Genomic DNA, 22,286 nt, shown 5'->3' with positions numbered 1-22,286 from the left:
TGGCAACGCTGCACTAAAACTTTATTCACAAAAACTGTGCAAAAAACAAACACACACACACACAGAGGGCAGTCTGGATTCGGTCCATTACTGACAATTTTGCCAATCCCCATTTTAAATCCATCTGGGGTTTATTTACATCAGTGTATATAAAAAGTGTATATAAAAAAAAAAAAAGACATTTTTCTTTTACTTTCTGTGAATAGCTGGTGAATTTCTTCTATTCACCATTAACATAGCCAGTTTCTTTAAAAATACCTTTTTGTGGCAATCTATTCTGTATCATTATTAGCCTGACTAACCTTATGAAATCACACTACCCTAATGAAAACAATTGTGGGATATTTAACCAATTAATAGTTTGCCACTATCAACCTCCTCGTTTTTTAGAATGTTAAATGTAACATGTGTGCACGTCTATTTGTTCTTCTCCAAAACATCATAACCTATTGATATTTTCATCAGAATTATATCAAAACTATACCTTAATTAGCAATAACTGATATCTTATTTTTTTAAAAAGTCTCACCATTCATTCAAATTGTCTTTTATCTGACATCATACATTTTAGTTGCTTTGCTGTAAAAAACAGTGTATCTTCTCATCATATTATCTAACTGGGAAACAACTAGTTTATATAATATCGCTATCTTTTATTACCATTCAACTAGCTATTTCACTAAACTTCCATGAAATCGACTAATTCTCTAATAAAGATTCTTACCAGCAAATGATGATAATTTTCTCTCCCCTTTTCCATTACTTCTTCTAATTTCTTTAACATGTATTAGGTCGAAATCCAACAAGAGTTAAATAATAATGCTGAATCAGTAATTTGTGTTCTTTTAGTAATTATTAACAGTAGGTTTCCATCATTTTAGTTTTAAATTCAATGACTGTTATTGATCTGAAGTAGGTATTTCCTTACCATGATCAAGAGAGTATCTATTATAAGAAATGCATAGTGAATTACATGAGATGTCTTCTGGCATCTATATATCTATTTATATAGTCTTATGTGACCTGTTGGTGCAGTTAAAAGATTATCTAATATTGACCAATCCTGACAGTACACTGTTAATATATTATAATGCAAATTTCAGAAAAAAAATTAAAACTCATTGGCATATTTTTTAATGGTCTTCCATCAGCTCTCTGTCAGTGACAATTATTCCAAACTTCGGATACATTCCATAAGCCTCAAGTACGCATTACTTATGTAATATAGTAAAATAAGCATATATTTAAGTACTCTGTGTATACAACCCACAATGCCTTCAAGGCAGAATCATGTTTACATAAGAATTCCCTAACAATGACTAAATTTACAAATATCTAATAACAAATTAATGTCTAATAACTTAAGTAAAAATCTAATGACCCAAAAGCTTTCTTTCAAACGCAGAAAAAGGTGTCAAAATAAAACAAAATCCTTTACCAATATCTTTAACTTTCCTTTGTTTACCAGAACAGAAGATCCATGTCCATATCCCAAAAAACTTATTATGAATAAAGAACCCAATTATTATAACCAAGTTAACTTATTATGACTAAAAAAATTCCCAACATTAATTATTGTATTATTTCCAAGACTACATGACTCACTATTGTGACATTTGCTTTCCCATTCTAATCTACTCATTTCAATGAAAGAGTGTATATTAGTTCTTTTTTTTATGAGCAAAAGAGGGAAAAAATCATGATTTTAATGTTTAACACTTATTGAATTTCCAGTTTTTAGAATTATATATTTGAAAAAAGGAGAAGGAGAAATGAGTTCTCTGGCTCTTTAAAAAATTTCAATTTCAGGTTTTCTTTTAAATTATTATTAAACAACTCATATATAAAAATATTGGTAGACTAATAATAATAAGACCTTGATTATGGCCCCAGATTGGCTCCTTGAGTAACTAACGACCTCTACAAACCTCAGTTGCCTCATCCACAAATGGAATTAGTGTTATCTACTTTGGCCTTCCAAAATAAGAGGATGGAACAACACAGTAAATATAAAAGCATTTGTAATTGTAAAGATACCACAGAAAATTATATTATGACATGGAATGGGATTTGCATGAAGACATGAAATCGGGAGGCCAGTAACAGAAACAGCAGCAGGGTAACAACTGACAAACCCAGAAAATCGTAACAGAAGAAGTAATCAAGAGCAAATAAGTAGAAGTATTGAAATTTATATATACTCATTCAGCACTTGAGTGCTTTATATGGGAAAGCAAAGAAATTAAAACCAAAACGGATCGCATAAGAAGAATCAGGAGCAAGCTGAAAACAAAACTACAATTTAGGCAAAGAGAAAGACCGCTGGAGGTTTTGACACGGTGCCATGAGCTAAAGATATAATCTTATTAAACCATGAGAAAAGCTACTACTAATAATTAATGATCAAAAGTAAAATCTATCAGTATTTTATGAGCCAGCCTTAGGTTAATATAGTACCGTTTCAGTTACAAGAAAATAATACATTGGAACCCCCTTTTCCAGTCTGTGGGAAACGAAGAAGAGTGATAAAGCATTAGGCAGTACTGAAGAGCAAGGAATACAGATTTCCAATGGTCACTGGGGAAGAGACCCCTAAAAGAACAGGTCAGTGCAGAAAGGGAGGGGGGAGGAGGGGAAGAGTGAAGGTGAGGAGGATAGCAGGAGGGAGGCGGGGAGGAGGGGTGGAGTGGAGGTGACATGGAGGACGGAAAAGGGAGGGAAAGGGAGAGGAAGAGAAGTAAGTGGGAAGAGGAGAGTAGGAAAAGGAAAAGAACCTTAGTTGAACATGAGGTACCCTAAGGGATTTCTAAAAGAATTATCAAAGGTCTGCTCCCACAGGATTGGTGTAGCTGATAACAGAGGACTTTTCAGAAAAAAGTAGCTTTACCCACTTGCACGCTGGAATGCCTTATTGTAAAATCACGGTAAAGAATGCTTCTGGACCTTAAGCCCAGGACTTACACACATTCCTGCTTGGTTCCCAAGACTTCAATCAATCTGGTGGTGAGTCTTTGGGAAAGTTCTTCCCCATAATCATGATGAAACTTCATATTCAGCATTTTGTAACACAATATTACACTTTGAATAGAGTATAAAAATGTAGGTGTTTATTCTGATAATTCCGTCGTCTTACAATATTTTCCAGCCACTAGAACCTCTGATTATTTTCTGAACAGTAGTACAAAAAATCATTCCTGATTCTCTTCCCCAAAATACGTATTTGGTCTTAGCATTAACTGCCTTTTCATCCCAAGAAAATTGTCACTGGGTCATGTACAGTGAGAATGGGATGCCTTTGGACACCCAAGAAATCATTATGATTTTTTATGGATTTCCCATGTCCACACTGGGGTGTGTAAAGACAGATGTGCCCTGTATACATACATGGTTGTAGTTTTCTGAGGTATACACTGCCACATGAAGTTTCCCTAGGTCAGAGCATTTCTTTATCCCTAATTCAGATATCCAAGATCTCCATTTTGCCTGCTTCTATTAAATATACTTTCAATCTACCTTCTCAAATATTTTCACGTTCCTTCTCTACCATCTTTGTGGCCACTACACTCATTCCCACCCAACTCTTACAGCTCTACCATCACTACTCCAGTTACCTTCCTCTGGGCACGCACCATGAACTTCCTATAACTGAGGAACTGTCAGACCCTACCAATCACCTTCACTATAAATCATCTACTCTTTATCTCCTTACTCTGAAACAGTGTTCTCAATAACAGACAATTTTGCCCCCCAGGGGTCACGTGGAAACATGTGGGAGGCACTGGTGGAAGCAGAGGTGAGGGCTGCCACAGGCTTCTAGAAAGCCAAAAACATTCCACAATGCACAGGACAGCCCCTTACGACAAAGAATTATCTGGCCCAAAATGTCAACAGTGCTGAGGTTAAGAAATCCTGCTCAAAGACACCTGAATAAAAAAATCTCTTACACAGAAGCCTCACATTCTCAAACCCCCGGTATTAACCGTAAGATGTGTAAAGGCAAGCTTTCTCCAGATCAACTGTCATTTCAGAAAAATAGCTAAATGATAACATCTTTACTTCCTCAGCCTCTGAATACGATCTGTGTGAAACAGACCATCCTGAAATAAATGCTACTACTGTGTATTCCCTTGTTCCCCTTCTTACATTCCAGTACCTGATATAACTTCTTTCTTTCATCAAACCACTGCAATGTCATTAACTGCACAAATAACTTCACTGACTTACAGGATCTCTATGACTTTTACCTCCAGAGCTACACTGAAATAACAGAGCTCCATCTTTACTCCTTTTATTCCAACATCTCAAATTTGATATTCCTTATCATCCCTCAAAGTCTTCTTTACCTTCTACCCACCGATCCAATGCACTGGTTCCCTTCAATTAACCCTTCCAAAGACAACCTGTCCATTACTCCCTCTGGAAAAACACTTAAATACACATATAGCCTATACTCCATTAGAAGTAACTGCAAAGGCTTATTACCTTATATGCCCTTATATAAACTAAAAAGCTACTATAAACCTTCAGTCATACCTTCTACATCAATCTCTAATCCTTGAAGACTCACACTTTCCCTAATTCTGCACTAAAATTGTAAAGATCAGAAAACAGTGGTATTTCGGAATAAAGTGGGTTAAAAGCCTTTAATTACCACCCAGGAAATGTTTCATATAACTCCTGTTGATTCCTTACTATTATTCTCACAAGATAATTCCAACCGCTTCAACTTTCATTAAGAGTCTCAGGCTGTCAACAAACTACTTCACTTCTTAAACAAGAACTTCCATTCTCAAATGAATAACTCATGTGTGGAGCAAAAAGAAGGGGGAAAATAAAGGTGAAATGTTTACTTGAGCATTGTCAGGTTCATCTTTAATTTTGTCTAGTAGTCCCTGCTGTGGTGCCATTGCTTTGTCATACTCATCATCCAAAGGTTCTTCTTTAATTCTAATATTTGATGCAAAGGAATTCCCCAGTTCCGAACCAATGGATTCTTTATTGGCAAATGGATAGCTGGAATCCTAAAACACAATATAAAGGATTAATAAATATTCAGATTTAGAATTATTCCTCTTCAGGTTCAACACCCAAAGAAAAACTCATTGGAAAGGAAGAACTCTATGGACATTCATTAGAGTCCCTATAGCTAAAAGTAAATGGGACATATGTCTAAATAGCAAATGCAAATAAAGAATCTAAGCGCTGAGACTTTTTAGAACATCTCCAAAGATGTCCTTTCCCAAATAATAAAGCAAATTAAAAAGAAAAAATCAGCACTCTACCTACTACATATAGTTACAGTTTAGAAAGTGACATAAAGAAAACTTTGACACTTGCCACAGTTACAGCATTCTACATACACACTGAAAACTTACCCTAAAGTTTGTTTCTGGGGTTTGTGGTAAATGAGTATGTAATGTTTCTTCAACTTGATTAGCTACTGAAAGAAAAACAAAACAAAACAAACACATGTATATGAATAACAAATCTTATAAAGAGTGACGAAAAATTTGATAATCACCTCTCTTTTCCAACAAAGATGCTTGTTAGCATGAGGTGGGTCCCCAAAAACATCCAAAAGGTAGTTTCATTCAAAGTAAACAATCTGTCCCCATCTAACTTTTGGCCTTACCTCTCACACTTTCCCTTGCTCAAACCTAAATAAAATGGCCACTTTGTTCACTACACACTGAAAATTACTTGTTTGTTCTTCCCCATTTCTGTGTATAGCATTCCAAGTCCCCTCTAACCTAACCTTTACAGTCTTCCAGACTCAGCTCAATTCAGAATTCACCTCTCCTCTGTAAAACCTTTCCTGACCAATAAGTTAAAAATCATCTCTAAGAATACTCAGAACACTTCCAGGTATTTGAAAGAAATCTTCATGTACTGCCTTATGACAAACTCTTCTACCACTGTCTTTACTTATAAATTAAATCTTACGCTGTTCAACCGGTCACTGACACTTCTAATACTTAACTTTTCTTGTCCCTTCTACTACTAGACATTATGATCCTTGATAATAAGTACTCTCATAATTTTCAATATCCCTATAAGGCAGTGGTCCCCAACCTTTTTTGGGCCACGGACAGGTTTAATGTCAGAAAATATTTTCACGGACTGGCCTTTAGGGTGGGACAGATAAATGTATCACGTGACCGAGATAAGCGTCAAGAGTGAGTCTTGGACAGAAGTAACAGAGGGAATCTGGTCATTTTTAAAAAATAAAACATCGTTCAGACTTAAATATAAATAAAATGGAAATAATGTAAGTTATTTATTCTTTCTCTGCGGACCAGTACCAAATGGCCCACGGACCGGTACCAGTCCGCAGCCCGGGGGTTGGGGACCACTGCTGTAAGGGATACTGAAAATACATACTGAATAATATAGTATATCCTTGCACAGCCTTCTACATAATAGATACTTAAATTAATTGTTCTTTTTAAAAATACTGATTTATGTTTTCTACCATAGTTTTCCTAGAATCATAAGAAGAAATTTAAGGGTCAGTAAATTATATCTTACTTTCTCTCACATCTACTTAACAGTTATTGAAACATTACTATTTTCACTATACCCAAGAATACAAAGACAAGTAAGATGCAATCTGACCCTCTATAATAAGCTCCTACACTAGTATGTAAGGCAAAAATGAATACAGAGCTATACTACTGTGGTATAAGGACTATAAATAATGAGGCATGAGCAAAATGCTATGAAAATATAGATAAGGAAATAATTCATTCTTGTGTAGAAAGATTAGGAATGACCACAGAGTAGAAGAGACTTATGAATTAGGCATTGTTAGATAAAAAGTACTTTTACAGGCATATATGCAAAGAGATAAAATGACATGCAGGCAAATGGAACAGTAAGAGAAAAAGAAGGCATGAGAAAAATATATGATATATTCAAGAACACAACTAGAGCTAAAGTACAGGGTACACTAAGCAAAGAGGGTAAAAAAGAGCCTCAAAAAACTTCTAAAACATAAAATTGAAATGTTATAAAAAAAAAATGCTCCCTAATTTGATGGGACAGCAGTCTGAATTAGTGCTTACAGCACAAAGAAGTTAAATCCAACTTCAGGTTCCAATGTTCAACCAAAGAAAATGAACAGGTAACTCAAGTATCTTGCCTTCTCATCAAAATATTGCAACCAGGGAAGGGAGAAATGAGGTTTAGAGCTATGTTTCACCCATTATACCATTACCAAAAGTTACAGGGAGAATTTCAATCATTCTGCAAAGGACAAGGATAAAAGAAAAATGACAAGCTTACAATGAATATAACTTCATATTTCGCTCAGCATTAGAAGTAATAAAAGCTATATTATAAGTATGTTGTTATTTATTGTGGTTTATGGCTCTATTCCAACAATTATTACCTGCTTTATCAAAAAAACTGCTTTTCAACCTTGAATCCAACTCTTTATGGGGTTTGTCCAACTGTTTTTCACGTTCATAAGTTAGGTCTCTATTTTTCTCCTTTCCAGAAAATGTCTCTTTGCTGTTTTCTCTTACTAGACTAAAATCTTTCCGTATGGATTTAAAGACAGAAACCTGATCAAACTGTTTAGGAAAGTCTTTTTTAAATTTATTTTGAATCTGTATTTCAGTTTCATTATCTGATTCATGCTGTGTGACTCTTCTCTCTACTTCCAAGCTATCATCAGTATGAATTGAAGAAACAAGATTGTCCTTTGAACTAAAATCCTGTTCATCCTCATTGTCACTACCAACGACTGGAATTCCTGCAAGATCCCCAGAGTTCAAAAAATAATCATCTTCATCCAGCAATGAATTTTCAGATCCTGTTTGATTCGGCATTCCATAAGACATGCTGTCAAGGGTAGGAGTTAAGTTGTGGTCTATATCTTCAGACATTTCTGTATCCATGATACCACCACCTTAAAAAGTAAAATACTGTTTAGACAAATGATAATGCTAACGTTGACCACATTTATAAGGTCTGTCTGGTATTTAATCAAATAGTTATATTTTTCTTTCCAAAAAAATTTAGATAATTCTGCAGTATTCAATTAACACTTTGATATAAGTGTGACAGATAAGATTATCCCTATTTGACACGCAAAGAAACAGAGACCTAAAACTTGAGAAACTATTTTTAGTTAGTGAAGAAAGGCAACGTGATATAGAAAAAAGTACCAACTTCAGAGTCAGACATACCAGACATACCTGTGTTGGAATCACAGCATGATCACTGAAATTCTATGTGATCCTGAGAAATAAACTCTCAGGTTTCTTTATTTATAAAACATTATAACACTGACAGTGGAAATTAATTTGGGGGAGGAGTAATGATAGTGAGTATAAAGGACCTACTAACAGAGTGACTGACATGTAAAAGGGAATATAAAAGTGGTCATTATAATTAGTATTATGATTAGTCTGGGGACTTGATATTAGAACCCAGGCCTCTGATCTCAGAGTCCCAATTTTTCTGCATTAACTCTAATAAACACAGCAGTAATGCTTATAATAATAAACATTTAAACATAAAATTTATCCAAGCTAGCCTGACCAGGTGGTGGCGCAGTGGATAGAGCATCAGACTGGGATGCAGAGGACCCAGGTTCGAGACCCCAAGGTCGCCAGCTTGAGCGCGGGCTCATCTGGTTTGAGCAAAAGCTCACCAGCTTTAACCCAAGGTCGCTGGCTCGAGCAAGGGGTTACTCAGTCTGCTAAGACCCACGGTCAAGGCACATATGAGAAAGCAATCAATGAACAACTAAGGTGTTGCAACGCGCAACGAAAAACTAATGATTGATGCTTCTCATCTCTCCGTTCCTGTCTGTCTGTCCCTGTCTATCCCTCTCTCTGACTCTCTGTCTCTGTAAAAAAAAAAAAAAAAAAAAATCCAAGCTAGAATATATTTAAAAACTGTTTACTATTTAAACTATATGCTCAAGTCTCTCTCATTCCAAAATAGAACAGCAAAAATAAACCCTTCTGGTCTTGTATTTCTCCTGCCCTCATTCACCTTTCCTTCACAGTCAAAGTTCTAGAAAAAAAATCTTCATTGGTTGATTTCTACTTCATCGTAATCCTTTAGACCAGGGGTCTCAAACTCGCGGCCCGCCCACCAATTTTGTGCGGCCCGCAAATTAATCCACGAAGTTTGATTAGTCTGCGGGCCACACAAAATTGGTGGGCGGGCCGCACGGCCGCGAGTTTGAGACCCCTGCTTTAGACGAATGCAACCTGATTCCCTATTTTGCATTGGAAATGCTCTCATTAAGATAATCAATGAGCCTGACAGGTAGTGGCGCAATATATAGAGCATCTACCTGGGACACTGAGGTCCCAGGTTCAAAATCCCAAGGTCACTGGCTTGAGCACAAGTTCACCAACTTGAGCACAGGGTATCCAGCTTGAGCCCAAAGGTTGCTGACTTGAGCCCAAGGTCACTGAATTGAACAAGGGGTCACTACTGAAGCCCCCTAGTAAAGGTACGTATGAGAAGCAATCAATGAACTAAAGTGCAGCAACTCTGAGTTGATGCTTCTCATCTCTCTCCCTTCCTGTACGTGTGTATGTGTGTCTCACACACACATACACATACACACAAAACAAAAACAAACAAAAAAATGATTATCAATGATTTCCTAATGGCCAAATTCATTAGGATTTGTGTGGCATATCCCTTATGTGGCAATACTTCTCCTGGATAAAATCCCTTTGATTTCTTTTTTTATTTTTATTTTATTTTTTTTTGCATTTTTCTGAAGCTGGAAACAGGGAGAGACAGTCAGATAGACTCCCGCATGCGCCCGACCGGGATTCACCCGGCATGCCCACCAGGGGCTACGCTCTGCCCACCAGGGGGCGATGCTCTGCCCATCCTGGGTGTCGCCATGTTGCGACCAGAGCCATTCTAGCGCCTGAGGCAGAGGCCACAGAGCCATCCCCAGCGCCCGGGCCATCTTTGCTCCAATGGAGCCTTGGCTGCAGGAGGGGAAGAGAGAGACAGAGAGGAAGGCGCGGCGGAGGGGTGGAGAAGCAAATGGGCGCTTCACCTGTGTGCCCTGGCCGGGAATCGAACCCAGGTCCTCCACACGCTAGGCCGACGCTCTACCGCTGAGCCAACCGGCCAGGGCCTAAAATCCCTTTGATTTCTTTGACACTGTATTTCTTCCTACCTTTCTAATTGGTCTATTAATTCATTTCATATTCCTCCTCTATTGCATTCAACATCAGCTTTCCTCCAAGATTCCAGTTCTTTTCTCATTTGGTACAGTTAAGACTATTTTATTCACCACCATACCCTTGACTTTTATTGTTAACCTCCTAAGCACTTTAGCTTAGACCTAAGAGTCAGATGTCTATATCCTTACAGGTCCCCCAGTGACATCCAACTTAGTACCTATCTCTAAAACCAAATTCATCATGTTCCTTTTCCAAGCATATTCTTCTTGTATTTCCCTTATTTGATTAACCACACCTGCAGTTTGCTCAAGATAGAAAAGCACTCCAATTCTCCTTACCCCTGAACTAATTCTCCAATCCAGTTATCTAAGAAGCAACCATATTCTTAGAAAACCCTAACCCTGAACCACATTTAATTGGTCCAGGAGCAATAAAACTGGAATTGATAAAACTGCACACTGAGGCAAACACTAAAAATATTAGTGGTACTATCAACAGCCTTGCTTTTATTTGTCCCTGAAGTCCAGATCAATGTGGTTGGTTCTTCAAATCATTCCCTCAGTTCAATGATCCAGGATAAATCCCTCTTTTTGTTAAAGTTGATTTGAGTTAGATTACTACTTATAATCAAGTCCTAATTGATACAGGGTCCAAATTAAAGCTTTCTTCAAGTTGCCTTCTTCCATAAAAACAACAGAGCCCTGGCCGGTTGGCTCAGCGGTAGAGCGTCGGCCTGGCGTGCGGGGGACCCGGGTTCGATTCCCAGCCAGGGCACATAGGAGAAGCGCCCATTTGCTCCTCCACCCCTCCCCTCCTTCCTCTCTGTCTCTCTCTTCTCCTCCCGCAGCCAAGGCTCCATTGGAGCAAAGGTGGCCCGGGCGCTGGGGATGGCTCCTTGGCCTCTGCCCCAGGTGCTAGAATGGCTCTGGTCATGGCAGAGCGACGCTCCGGAGGGGCAGAGCATCGCCCCCTGGTGGGCAGAGCGTCGCCCCTGGTGGGCGTGCCGGGTGGATCCCGGTCGGGTGCAAGCGGGAGTCTGTCTGACTGTCTCTCCCCATTTCCAGCTTCAGAAAAACAAAAAAACACCCCAACAGAATTATCTAAGCCATAAATCAAGCCTGACCTGTGGTGGCACAGTGGATGAAGCGTTGACCTGGAATGCTGAGGTCACTGGTTCAAAACCTGGGCTTCCTCGGTCAAGGCACATATGAGAAACAACTAAGAGTTGATGCTTCTTGCGCCTCCCCCACCCCCCTCTGTAAAAAAAAAAAAAATCAATAAATAAAATTTTAAAAATATATAAAATAAACCATAAATCATTTCATGTAATACTATCCCTTGAAATCCTTCAACAGCTCCGACTGCTTAAAGTACTCATTCATTCAGCACATACAGTGTAGGGCAATAGTAGGTTTAAAGTTGTTCATATGAAAAATAATACATTAATAAATAATAATACAAGAATAAACTCTGTTTTGTATACATACAACTGTAAACTTACTTTTTGCCCACCCTGTATTTATTAGGAAACTACTATATGGAAAGTACTATGACAATCCCTCCTCCTCACAGAACTATAAAACAGACAAAATAATCATTTTTACTTAACTAAATAGTAATCGATTCAAACAACAGATAAAATCTTAGGCCTGTCAATAGCTTATTTTCACAAGTATGTCACACGGAGAGAAGCAAGAAGGGATGACAGCATACACGGTGTTACAGATATTCATTGGATTATTCTTGCCATTGTTCTATTTATTTTTTAAATTCTCATAATAATAGACGTTAGGAAGAAAATATAAATTAAAAAGCAGGATGTTAACATATACACTTAAGAGTGTGATATATCTACCAGACTATAAGCAACAAAAGGTCAGGGTTAGAGCCATCTCTATACAAGTTTATCCTTAATACCTGATCACACAGCATGAGCTCAGTAACTGCTAAATGAATGGAAGTCAGCAGTTTAATCTAAGTTACATAGCAAATGAGAAAATACTAAAAAGTAATTTTGCAAGTAACTTTCAAAATTTCTACATTTTTTTATTCTTTCTTTTTTTTTTAACAGAGAGAGAGTCAGAGAGAGGGATAGATAGGGACAGAGAGACAGGAACAGAGAGAGATGAGAAGCATCAATCATCAGTTTTTCATGGCGACACCTTAGTTGTTCATTGATTGCTTTCTCATATGTGCCTTGACCATGGGGCTACAGCAGACCGAGTAACCTGTTGCTGGAGCCAGCAACGTTGGGTCCAAGCTGGTGAGCTTTTGCTCAAACCAGATGAACCCGCATTCAAGCTGGCGACCTCGGGGTCTCAAACCTGGGTCCCTCCGCATCCCAGTCCGATGCTCTATCCACTGCGTCACGCCTGGTCAGGCTCAAAATTTCTACATTTAAATTATTTTTTAAATTCTTCTTATTATTTTATTTTTCTTAAGTGAGAAGAGGGAAGGCAGAGAGACAGACTCCCACAAGCACCCTGACTGGGATCCACCAGGCAAGCCCCCTATCGAGCAATGTTCTGCCCATCTGGGCTCGTTGCTCTGTTGCTCAGCAAATGAACTACTTTAGCGCCTGAGGCAAGGCCACGGATCTATCCTTAGTGCCCAGGGTCAACTTGCTCCAACCAAGCAATGGCTGCAAGAGGGGAATAAAGAGAGAGAGAGAGAGAGAGAGACAGAGAGAGAGAGAGAGAGAGAGAAAAAAGGGAGGGGAGAGGGGTAAAGAAGCAGACAGTCACTTCTCCTGTGTGCCCTGACCAGGAATTGAACCCAGGACAGCCACATGTTGAGCCAACACTCTACCACTGAGCCAACTGGCCAGGGCCTACATTAAAATTAAAAATATAATATTGGGAAAAAAGGGTAGCCACCTAGAAAAACTGGATCCCTCTTACCAAACAATTGCCAGGTGTATTTAAGGTTTAGACATAAAAATTAAATGTTAGAAAACCAAGAAACATTATTTTTAAATCTTATAGTAGGGAAAAGCCTTTCTTAAGATTACACAAAATCCAGAATAAATTTACTGAATAAAAAAATAAAAGATCAACCTGACCAGGCAGTGGCGCAGTGGATAGAGCGTTGAACTGGGTAACAGAAGACTCAGGTTCGAAACCCCAAGGTCTCTGGCTTGAGCGTGGGCTTACCAGCTTGAGCATGGGGTCGCTGTAGCCCCCTGATCAAGGCACATATGAGAAAGCAGTCAGTGAACAACTAAGGTGCCGCAATCAAGAACTGATGCTTCTCATCTCTCTCCTTTCCTGTCTGTCAGTCCCTATCTGTCCCTCTCTCTGTCTCTCTTTCTGTCTCCATCACCAAAAAATAAAAATAATTATAATTCAATGAGATACCATGTTTACATAGCAGGTTGGTAATGACAAAACCTTTTCATTGAAAACAGCCTGGCATCTATGCTATAGGCCAAAGCTGCCAAACTATAGCCCAAGGACAAAAAATATATAAAGAAAAGTTTGTGACAAAGACCCTACATGGCCCTGGCCGGGTAGATCACTTAGTTATAGCACTGTCCAGATCCACCAAGGCTGTAGGTTCAATTCTTGGTTAGGACACATACAACAATCAACCAATGAGTATATAAATGAGTGGAATACAAACCAATGCTTCTCTCTCCCTACCCCCTTCCTCTTTCTCCAAAATATTAAATAAAATAAAAAAAAGACCATAATGTGAGCTGCAAAACCTGAAATATTTACCATTTGGCCCTTAACAGAAAGGAAGTGTAAAGTGATACAATCCAAATAAAGAGCAACCAAGCAATTTATAATATTTTAAATGCACATACTTCTTGAGCCAGCAATTCAACGTCTAAAAATTATCCTATATAAAGTGTCAACCTGGAAATGCTGAGGTTGCCAGTTCAAAACCCTGGGCTTGCCTGGTCAAGGCACATATGGGAGTTGATGCTTTCTGCTCTTCCCCCCTTCTCTCTCTCTCCCCTCTCTATAATGAATAAATAAAATCTTAAAAAAAATAAATACATAAAAATAAAAATTATCCTATAGATATAATCTCACAAGAGATCTACAAAAAAGAACATTTCTGACAGTATAAGACTAGTAACAGCCTATCTGTTTATCAATGAGGCTAAATTAACCATACTACATACTTACAATGGAATAATATATAGTTGTGTGAGGGTTTTTTCTAGTGAGAGAGACAGGCAAAGAGAGAGAAATAAGAAGCATCAAATAGTAGTTGCATCACTTTAGTTTGCTCACTGATTAACTCTCATACATGCCTTCAACTAGGGTGAGGGTGCTCCAGCCAAGCCAGAGACCCCTTGCTCAAAACAGTGGCTCAGGAGTCCCTAAACTTTTTACACAGGGGGTCAGTTCACTATCCCTCAGAGCGTTGGAGGGCCGGACTATAAAAAAAACTATGAACAAATCCCTATGCACACTGCACATTTCTTATTTTAAAGTAAGAAAACAAAATGGGAACAAATATAATATTTAAAATAAAGAACAAGTAAATTTAAATCAACAAACTGACCAGTATTTCAATGGGAACTATGCTCCTCTCATTGACCACCAATGAAAGAGGTGCCCCTTCCGGAAGTTTGGCGGGGGCCAGATAAATGGCCTCAGGGGACCGCATGCGGCCCAGGGCCCGTAATTTGGGGACCCCTGCAGTGACTGAGCACAATCTTCAGACTCATCAATTACAAACTGTCCTTAGATGGTTGAATTCCTTCCACAAAAACCCCTACCAAAAAATCAACCGGCTCCTTGAATGTTCTAACAAAAAGAGATGAACCATTGAATGCTCTACCCTAACAGTGACGAACCATTTACTTAGATCTACATCAGGGGTTGGTAAACTATAGCTCTTGTCCAACAGATGGCCTCTGAGCTAAGAATACTTTTTACAGTTTTAAAAGAACAGAAGACAAAAGGAGAAGGGAAAAAGAGGAGAAGAATATATAAGAGGCCATATGTGTTGGCCACACCCAACAGAACCTAAAACTTTACTATTAGGCCCTTTACAGAAAACATTTGCTGAAATCTGACCTATAGGAATATTATTACTGATTGTAGTGGACACAGTACAATTAGCATTAAACACCAGAAACACAGAGCTAAACAGACCTAGAAAACTCCTTAGCATAATTATTTTTCTTAGAACTATTTCTGAGTTAAATCCAAAATAATTTATGACACAGAGACTATAAATTAGACCAGGCGTGGCCAACAGTTTTTGCCCCCAGGACAGATTAGAAAGAAAATTTTTTTCATGGGCTGGATGAAATATTAAAATTAAAAAATGTTAAATACAAAAACGATTCATTTAAGTAAACAAAACTTTATTACGTAATTTGTTTATGAATAAATGTAAGTAATTTAGTACAACAAATTAACAAAAAAAACTAAGGTGACATGTTGAGGTGCTTTGCATCGCCTATTATTTTTTTAATATCTGGCTCTATACTTGTAGTAGCTATTCTTATTTATTTATTTTTTGTATTTTTCTGAAGCTGGAAATGGGGAAGAGACAGACAGACTCCCGCATGCACCCGACTGGGATCCACCCGCACGCCCACCAGGGGGCGATGCTCTGCCCCTTTGGGGCGTCACTCTGTTGCAACCAGAGCCACTCTAGCGCCTGTGGCAGAGGCCAAGGAGCCATCCCCAGCGCCCGGGCCATCTTTGCTCCAATGGAGCCTCGGCTGCAGGAGGGGAAGAGAGAGACAGAGAGGAAGGAGAGGGGGAGGGGTGGAGAAGCAGATGGGCACTTCTCCTGTGTGCCCTGGCTGGGAATCAAACCCGGGACTTGTGCACGCTAGGCCGACGCTCTACCACTGAGCCAACCGGCCAGGGCCAGTAGTAGCTATTCTTAACACAGCTCCAAATGTAAATCATTCAATCTTTTTTTTTTTGTTTGTTTTGTTTTGTTTTGTTTTGTTTTTCAACAGAGGCAGAGATAGACAGGGACAGACAGACAGGAACGGAGAGAGATGAGAAGCATCAATCATTAGTTTCTCGTTGCGCATTGCGACTTCTTAGTTGTTCATTGATTGCTTTCTCACATGTGCCTTGACCGTGGGCCTTCAGCAGACCGAGTAACCCCTTGCTGGAGCCCAGCGACCTTGGGTCCAAGCCCGTGAGCTTTTTGCTCAAACCAGATGAGCCCGCGCTCAAGCTGGCGACCTTGGGGTCTCGAACCTGGATCCTTCCGCATCCCAGTCCGACGTAAATCATTCAATCTTGATCTTGTACTTTTATTTAGATTCATTAAAGAAAAAGTTTGCTCACAAATATAAGTTGAGCTGAAGATTACTAAATATTCCTTGGCAAGTTTTTAAAAATTTCCATATTTTCCATTATTCAATTGTTTATAAAAATTGCACAGATGAGTACAAAAGTTGTAAATCTTTATAATGGAATTTTTTAAAAATATAAAGAAGTATCGTGAATCCATTCGACCAACTATTGGAAGTTAACCCTAGATAAGTCACACGCAGAATTCTTGAGACTTGTTTGGAGGTTCTAGCAGGGGAGCGCAGCTACTCGTATACCCTTGACCGAAGAACGGTCCTCTCCTCTAGCGGGGAAGGTCGTCCTCTTCGACAGAGCGCACAGCTTCGGGAGGGACGCACATGGAGCGGTGAGGGAGGAAGGGGACACCCGCCTAGCCAGCCAGATCAGCCGAATCAACCCTGGCGATCAATGGGGTGACAGATGTCGCAGCCAGATCGCCCTCACATCCACACGCAGAATTCTTTTCCGTGTTATCACTCTCTTCTTAAATATCTCAATTTCCCAAAATCAAAGATGCTTCCAGTTCTGAGTAGCTGAGATTTTAACTTTCATTGTTGTACAATGGTTAGATATCATAGTTTATGTATAACGGTTTAAAAGTACCACTTATTTCATTTCCACAGTGCATCATGTGGAGAATATTAAAAATTTAATTGCGGGCTGCATAAACTCATTACGCGGTCCAGATTCGGCCCGCGGGCTGTATGTTGGCCATGTCTGAATTAGACATTAGCTACAATCCACTAATCATAAAACCCCACTTGTAGGTGTGGCAAAATACTGGTACTGAATAACCATCGTCTTGTGAATAACTAAAAAACTGGACAAAGTATATTAAATAAATGTATTCAGAGTATGGACAACAAGCAATACAAAACTGATTTTTGAGAAAGAAGAAACAAATGACATTGCTAACCTTGGCTTTCTGCCTGGGAACATTTAGCAAACCCCAGTACAGAGACAGAAACGTCAAGTAGAGCACACCATTCTCAATGAATTGCGGAGACAGAGCTTGAGAAAGCTGAAGCAGCTGGAATTTGCAGGACAGATTACCAAAGCAACAGCACTAGAAATTCTTTAGTTGAACAATAGCCATTCATAGAAGAGATTATGTTTGTGTGAGTGAGATAATGGAAAACATGTACATTCTGCTCAATTTTGCTATAAACCTCAAGATGCTCTAAAAAATTAAAGCCTATATAAAAAAGAAAGAAAAAGAGAGAGAAAGAGACAGAAAGAAAGAGAGAAAAAGAAAAAGTAAGAAAGCTGTATTACACCTGGAAAAATCAGTAAAGGCCTCTGAAAAGTCACACATAAAAAGTAGGACTAGGCCTTGGCTGGTTGGCTCAGTGGAGATAGAGTGTCAGCCCAGCATGTGGACAGACATCCTGGGTTCAATCCTCATCAGGACATACATAAGCATCAACCATTTGCTTCTCATCCCCTCCGTCTCCCCCTTCCCTCTCTTCTCCTCTCACAGCCAGTGGCTCGAGTGGTTTGAGCAACAGTCCTGGGAGCTGAGGATAGCTTGGATGGCCCCAATGTTAACCTTAGGCACTGAGGATACCTCGGTTGGTCCCAGCATCGGCCTCAGGTGCTGAGGATCACTCAAGTTAATTTGAGCATTGGTCCAACACACAGGTTGCCAGGTGGATTCTGGTCGTGACGCATGCAGGAGTCTGTCTTACTATCTTCCTTCCTCTCACTTAATAAAGAAAAAAAAAGCCTGACCAGGCGGTGGCGCAGTAAATAGAGCGTCGGACTAGGATGCAGAGGATTCAGGTTCAAGACCCCAAGGTCACCAGCTTGAGCGCGGGAACATCTGGTTTGAGCAAAAAGCTCACCAGCTTGGACCCAACGCTGGCTTGAGCAAGGGGTTACTCGGTCTGCTGAAGGCCCATGGTCAAGGCACATATGAGAAAGCAATCAATGAACAACTAAGGTGTCACAATGAAAAACTGATGCTTCTCATCTCTCTGCATTCCTGTCTGTCTGTCCCTGTCTATCCCTCTCTCTGTCTCTGTAAAAAACAAAAATAAACAAACAAAAAAAACGGCCCTAGCCGGTTGGCTTGATGGTAGAGCGTCGGCCTGGTGTGCAGAAGTCCCGGGTTCAATTCCCGGCCAGGGCACACAGGAGAGGCGCCCATCTGCTTCTCCATCCCTCCCCCTCTCCTTCCCCTCTGTCTCTCCCCCCCACCCCCTGCAGCCAAGGCTCCATTGGAGCAAAAGATGGCCCGGGCGCTGGGGATGGCTCTTTGGCCTCTGCCCCAGGCGCTAGAATGGCTCTGGTCGCGACGGAGTGACGCCCCGGATGGGCAGAGCATCGCCCCCTGGTGGGCGTGCCGGGTGGATCCCGGTTGGGCGCATGCAGGAGTCTGTCTGACTGCCTCCCCATTTCCAGCTTCAGAAAAATACAAAAAAAAAAGGGGGGGGTCTAAACTAACTCCAAAGTAAACTCAATCCTAGAGCTGCCTAACAATGTTTTAAAGTAAGTAAAAAAAAAAAAAGATCAATCTGAACCAAAGCAAACTAACTGTATGTCAGAATAAAATTCAACATTCCTTAAAGGAAAATATAAATATATCATATAACCTGATGCTCAACAATGTAACATTAACAATATCCAGAATCCAATAAAAAAATTATCACACATATTATCTTTTCTTTCTTTCTTTCTTTCTTTCTTTCTTTCTTTCTTTCTTTCTTTCTTTCTTTCTTTCTTTCTTTCTTTCTTTCTCTCTCTCTCTCTTTCTTTCTCTCTCTCTCTTTCTTTCTTTCTTTCTTTCTTTCTTTTTAATTTTCCTAAAGTGAGCAGCAGGAAGGCTGAGAGACAGTTGCCCACATGTGCCCAACCGGGATCCACCCGGCATGCCAACCAGGGGGTGATGCTCTGCCCATCTGGGACGTTACTTCATTTCCACCAGAGCCATTCTAGCACCTAAGGTGGAGGCCATGGAGCTGTCCTCAGCACCAAGGCCAACTTTGCTCCAATGAACACTTGGCTGCGGGAAGGGGAGAGAGAGATATAGAGAAAGTAGAGGGGGAAGGGTAGAAAAGCAGATGGGCACTTCTCCTGTGTGCCCTGGCCGGGAATCTAACCCGGGACTTCCACACGCCAGGCCAATGCTCTACCGCTGAGCCAACAGGCCAGGGCCAAAAATTATCACACATTTTTAAAAGCAGATCATGAGAGCTGTAACTAAAGAAAAATCAGCCAAAAGATATGGGGCCAGCCTGACCAGGCGGTGGCGCAGTGGATGGAGCGTCGGACTGGGATGCAGAGGACCCAGGTTCGAGACCCCGAGGTCGCCAGCTTGAGCGCGGGCTCATCTGGTTTGAGCAAAAAGCTTGAACCCAAGGTCGCTGGCTCTAACAAGGGGCTACTCGGTTTACTGAGGGCTCGCGGTCAGGGCACATATGAGAGGGCAATCAAAATGAACAACTAAGGTGTTGCAACACACAATGAAAAACTGATGAGATGACGTCAGAGTAATGGCGGGGTAGGAAGCGATACCGATAAATCTCCCCCAAAACTCTACAAGATCTTCAACCAGAAACAGAAAAACCTATATTTGGAGCCTCCAGATGCTTCACAATACACCCAAAGGTATGGTCGAGTGAAAAATTGGCTAAATATATAACCAAACCGCGAAGGAAATAGGGAGTAAGAAATGCTCCACCTTCCTCACTAACCTAAACAGGGCGGCTTTCTCTGGTAACTGTGAATATAGAAACTGAGGCGGGCAAAGGGGGTAAATAGATCCAGGCCGCGGCACAAACGGCCGAACCAGGCTGTGGCACGGAGATCCAAGCCAAGGAAAAACTGATCCTGTGGCAACCCGGCAATACAAGCTAACACTCGCGCCAAACCCAAACAAAGAAAGACAAGCGGGGCAGCCATTTTACCCTGGTCGGTGCGCAGTTAGTGGGCGAGAGATTTCTTCCTAGGCCCCGAGAGTGGGTGCCCGTGTTACCCCATGGAGAGGCAGGTTCAGAGGCCTTTCTGTGGGCCGAGGGCAGAGTCTCTGGGCAGCCCCAGCGCCCTGGGAAAGCCACGCACAGGAGGGAGTGAGAACTAATTCCAATGGTGGAGATTTTCTGTGCTGGAGGGGTTTCACTCAGAGGGAAATGCGGCCGGCCTCATATCCTGGTTTGCGCACGCAGATAGTGAATGAGAGATTCCTCCGAGTGCCTCGGCAGTGCGCGCCCGTGTTATCACACAGAGGGGCAGAGTCAGGGGCCTTTGTGTGGGTCAAAGTGGAATCTCGGGCTGCCCCAGCGCCTTGCAAAAGCCGCGCACGGGGACGGAGCGAGACAAAATTCCAACGCTGCAACTTTTCCCTGCGGTTGGGGGTTTCACTCAGAGCGAGACTGCTGGCCGGATATCCTGGTCTGCGCGCGCAGACAGTGAGTGAGAGTTTCCTCCAAGCGCCCCGGAAGTGGGCGCCCGCCTGTGTTACCGGACAGAGTGGCAGAGCCAGAGGTCTTTGAGTGGGCGGAAAGCCCGCCTGATTATGCTAGCAGCTCTGACTGACTGAGCCTTACCCAGAGCCCTGTGCTGAGTGGAAATAGAGTGGGGAGTTGCCAGCTCTTTGAGCCTCTTACTATCCAGGCAGAGGCAGCAGCAACCCCATAGCTGGATTATCAGGCTACTAATTGAGGAAGGAAAGACTAGGAGAAAGGCTCCAGGAACACAGACTCTCTCACTGTCGGAGTCTATAAATGCTAATGAGCCTCGACTGCCAACAAGACTAAAGCACAATACATGACATTGCCATAGAGACTTATCAACTGCAAACCTCTACCTGAGCGTGCCAAAGGGGCAGAACCCGGGGTACAGAGTCACCGACCAGGAAGAGGGAGAGAAAAGAAAAAGCAAGAAGATAACCTCTCAAAATCAAGAATAATCTGCAGACTTTATAACCTATCCCATTTTATTATATTTGTTCGTTTGTTTCTCTTATCTTCATTCTTGATACTTTTTTTCCTCCTCCAATTTGGCCGATTAACTCTCTGCCGGTCTTACTCTCTCCTCTCCTTGAACTACACTACCCATAAGTGTTACATCTCTCATTATCTTTTCTCTCCTCTTCCTTTCTCTCTATGAGGGTTGCACTCCAAAAACCTTAACTCTCTCTCTCTCTCTCTCTCCTTTCTTTTTTCTTCTTTTTAGTGGTTCCCTCTTTTTTTCTCTCTCTCTCTTTCTTTTCTCCCTCTATATTAGTTTCTTCCTTTCTCCTTTACATCTCCTCTCATTCAAACCTCAATAACAAATTATCTTATCTGGGACTCAAACTTATGTTTGTGGCATTTTGGGTTTTTTTTACTTCACCTTTTTAACTCACTAGCAGTGCTCCCATCCCTGGCTCTCCATTTTATCTAGTTCTTGTTCCACTAAATACAATAGTAATTTTTTAATTTGTCCCCCCGTTTTCCTCTTATTCCTCTCATCATAACTCTTAGACAACCAACACCTAAAAGCAAATCATTTTATTCTTGACCCAAATTTTTTCCTTATTTCTTTTTGTGGGTCCATACGCTCTTTTTTTTTCTTTTTTTTTTTTTTGTTTTTCTTTTTTTTCCCTTTTTTTTTTTTTTTTTTTTTTGCCCCTTTATTACTTTTCCCCAATTCAGGCCCTCCATCACAGGCATTGTTTGTTATAATTCACAGTTCACCACAAGATTTTCTCAAGAAAGAGGGGAGAGGAGAGGAGAGGAAAAAAGGAGGGGGAGGATAATTTCCTTTTTTGAAAATTTTTATTTTGGCCCTGGCCAGTTGGCTCAGCGGTAGAGCATCAGCCTAGCGTGCGGAGGACCCGGGTTCGATT

At 40.7% G+C, this 22,286-nt stretch overlaps 1 protein-coding gene across 6 annotated transcripts in view; it reads right to left on the bottom strand.

Annotated features, from left to right (window-relative positions):
* ZMYM4 (zinc finger MYM-type containing 4) overlaps nucleotides 1–22,286 on the bottom strand; it is a 182,538-nt gene that overhangs the window by 50,101 nt on the left and 110,151 nt on the right. For 4 of the 6 annotated variants that reach the window (XM_066375822.1, XM_066375825.1, XM_066375823.1 and 1 more), the window contains exons 3-5: nucleotides 7,391–7,912; nucleotides 5,376–5,440; nucleotides 4,851–5,021 (exon numbers count right to left, since the gene is read on the bottom strand). The exons of 1 other annotated variant lie outside the window; for it this stretch is intronic. In XM_066375822.1, the coding sequence (XP_066231919.1) occupies nucleotides 4,851–5,021; nucleotides 5,376–5,440; nucleotides 7,391–7,912 (758 nt within the window). Of the gene's footprint in view, nucleotides 1–4,850; nucleotides 5,022–5,375; nucleotides 5,441–7,390; nucleotides 7,913–11,295; nucleotides 11,380–22,286 lie in introns of those variants that run through there. One more of the 6 variants, XM_066375824.1, reaches the window with a different exon arrangement.

Source organism: Saccopteryx leptura, chromosome 3 (assembly GCF_036850995.1).
Source record: "Saccopteryx leptura isolate mSacLep1 chromosome 3, mSacLep1_pri_phased_curated, whole genome shotgun sequence".
In the NCBI taxonomy this organism is placed as follows: domain Eukaryota; kingdom Metazoa; phylum Chordata; class Mammalia; order Chiroptera; family Emballonuridae; genus Saccopteryx; species Saccopteryx leptura.
Note: the sequence above shows the minus strand (reverse complement) of the source record. Positions and strands in the feature narration are given on the sequence as shown.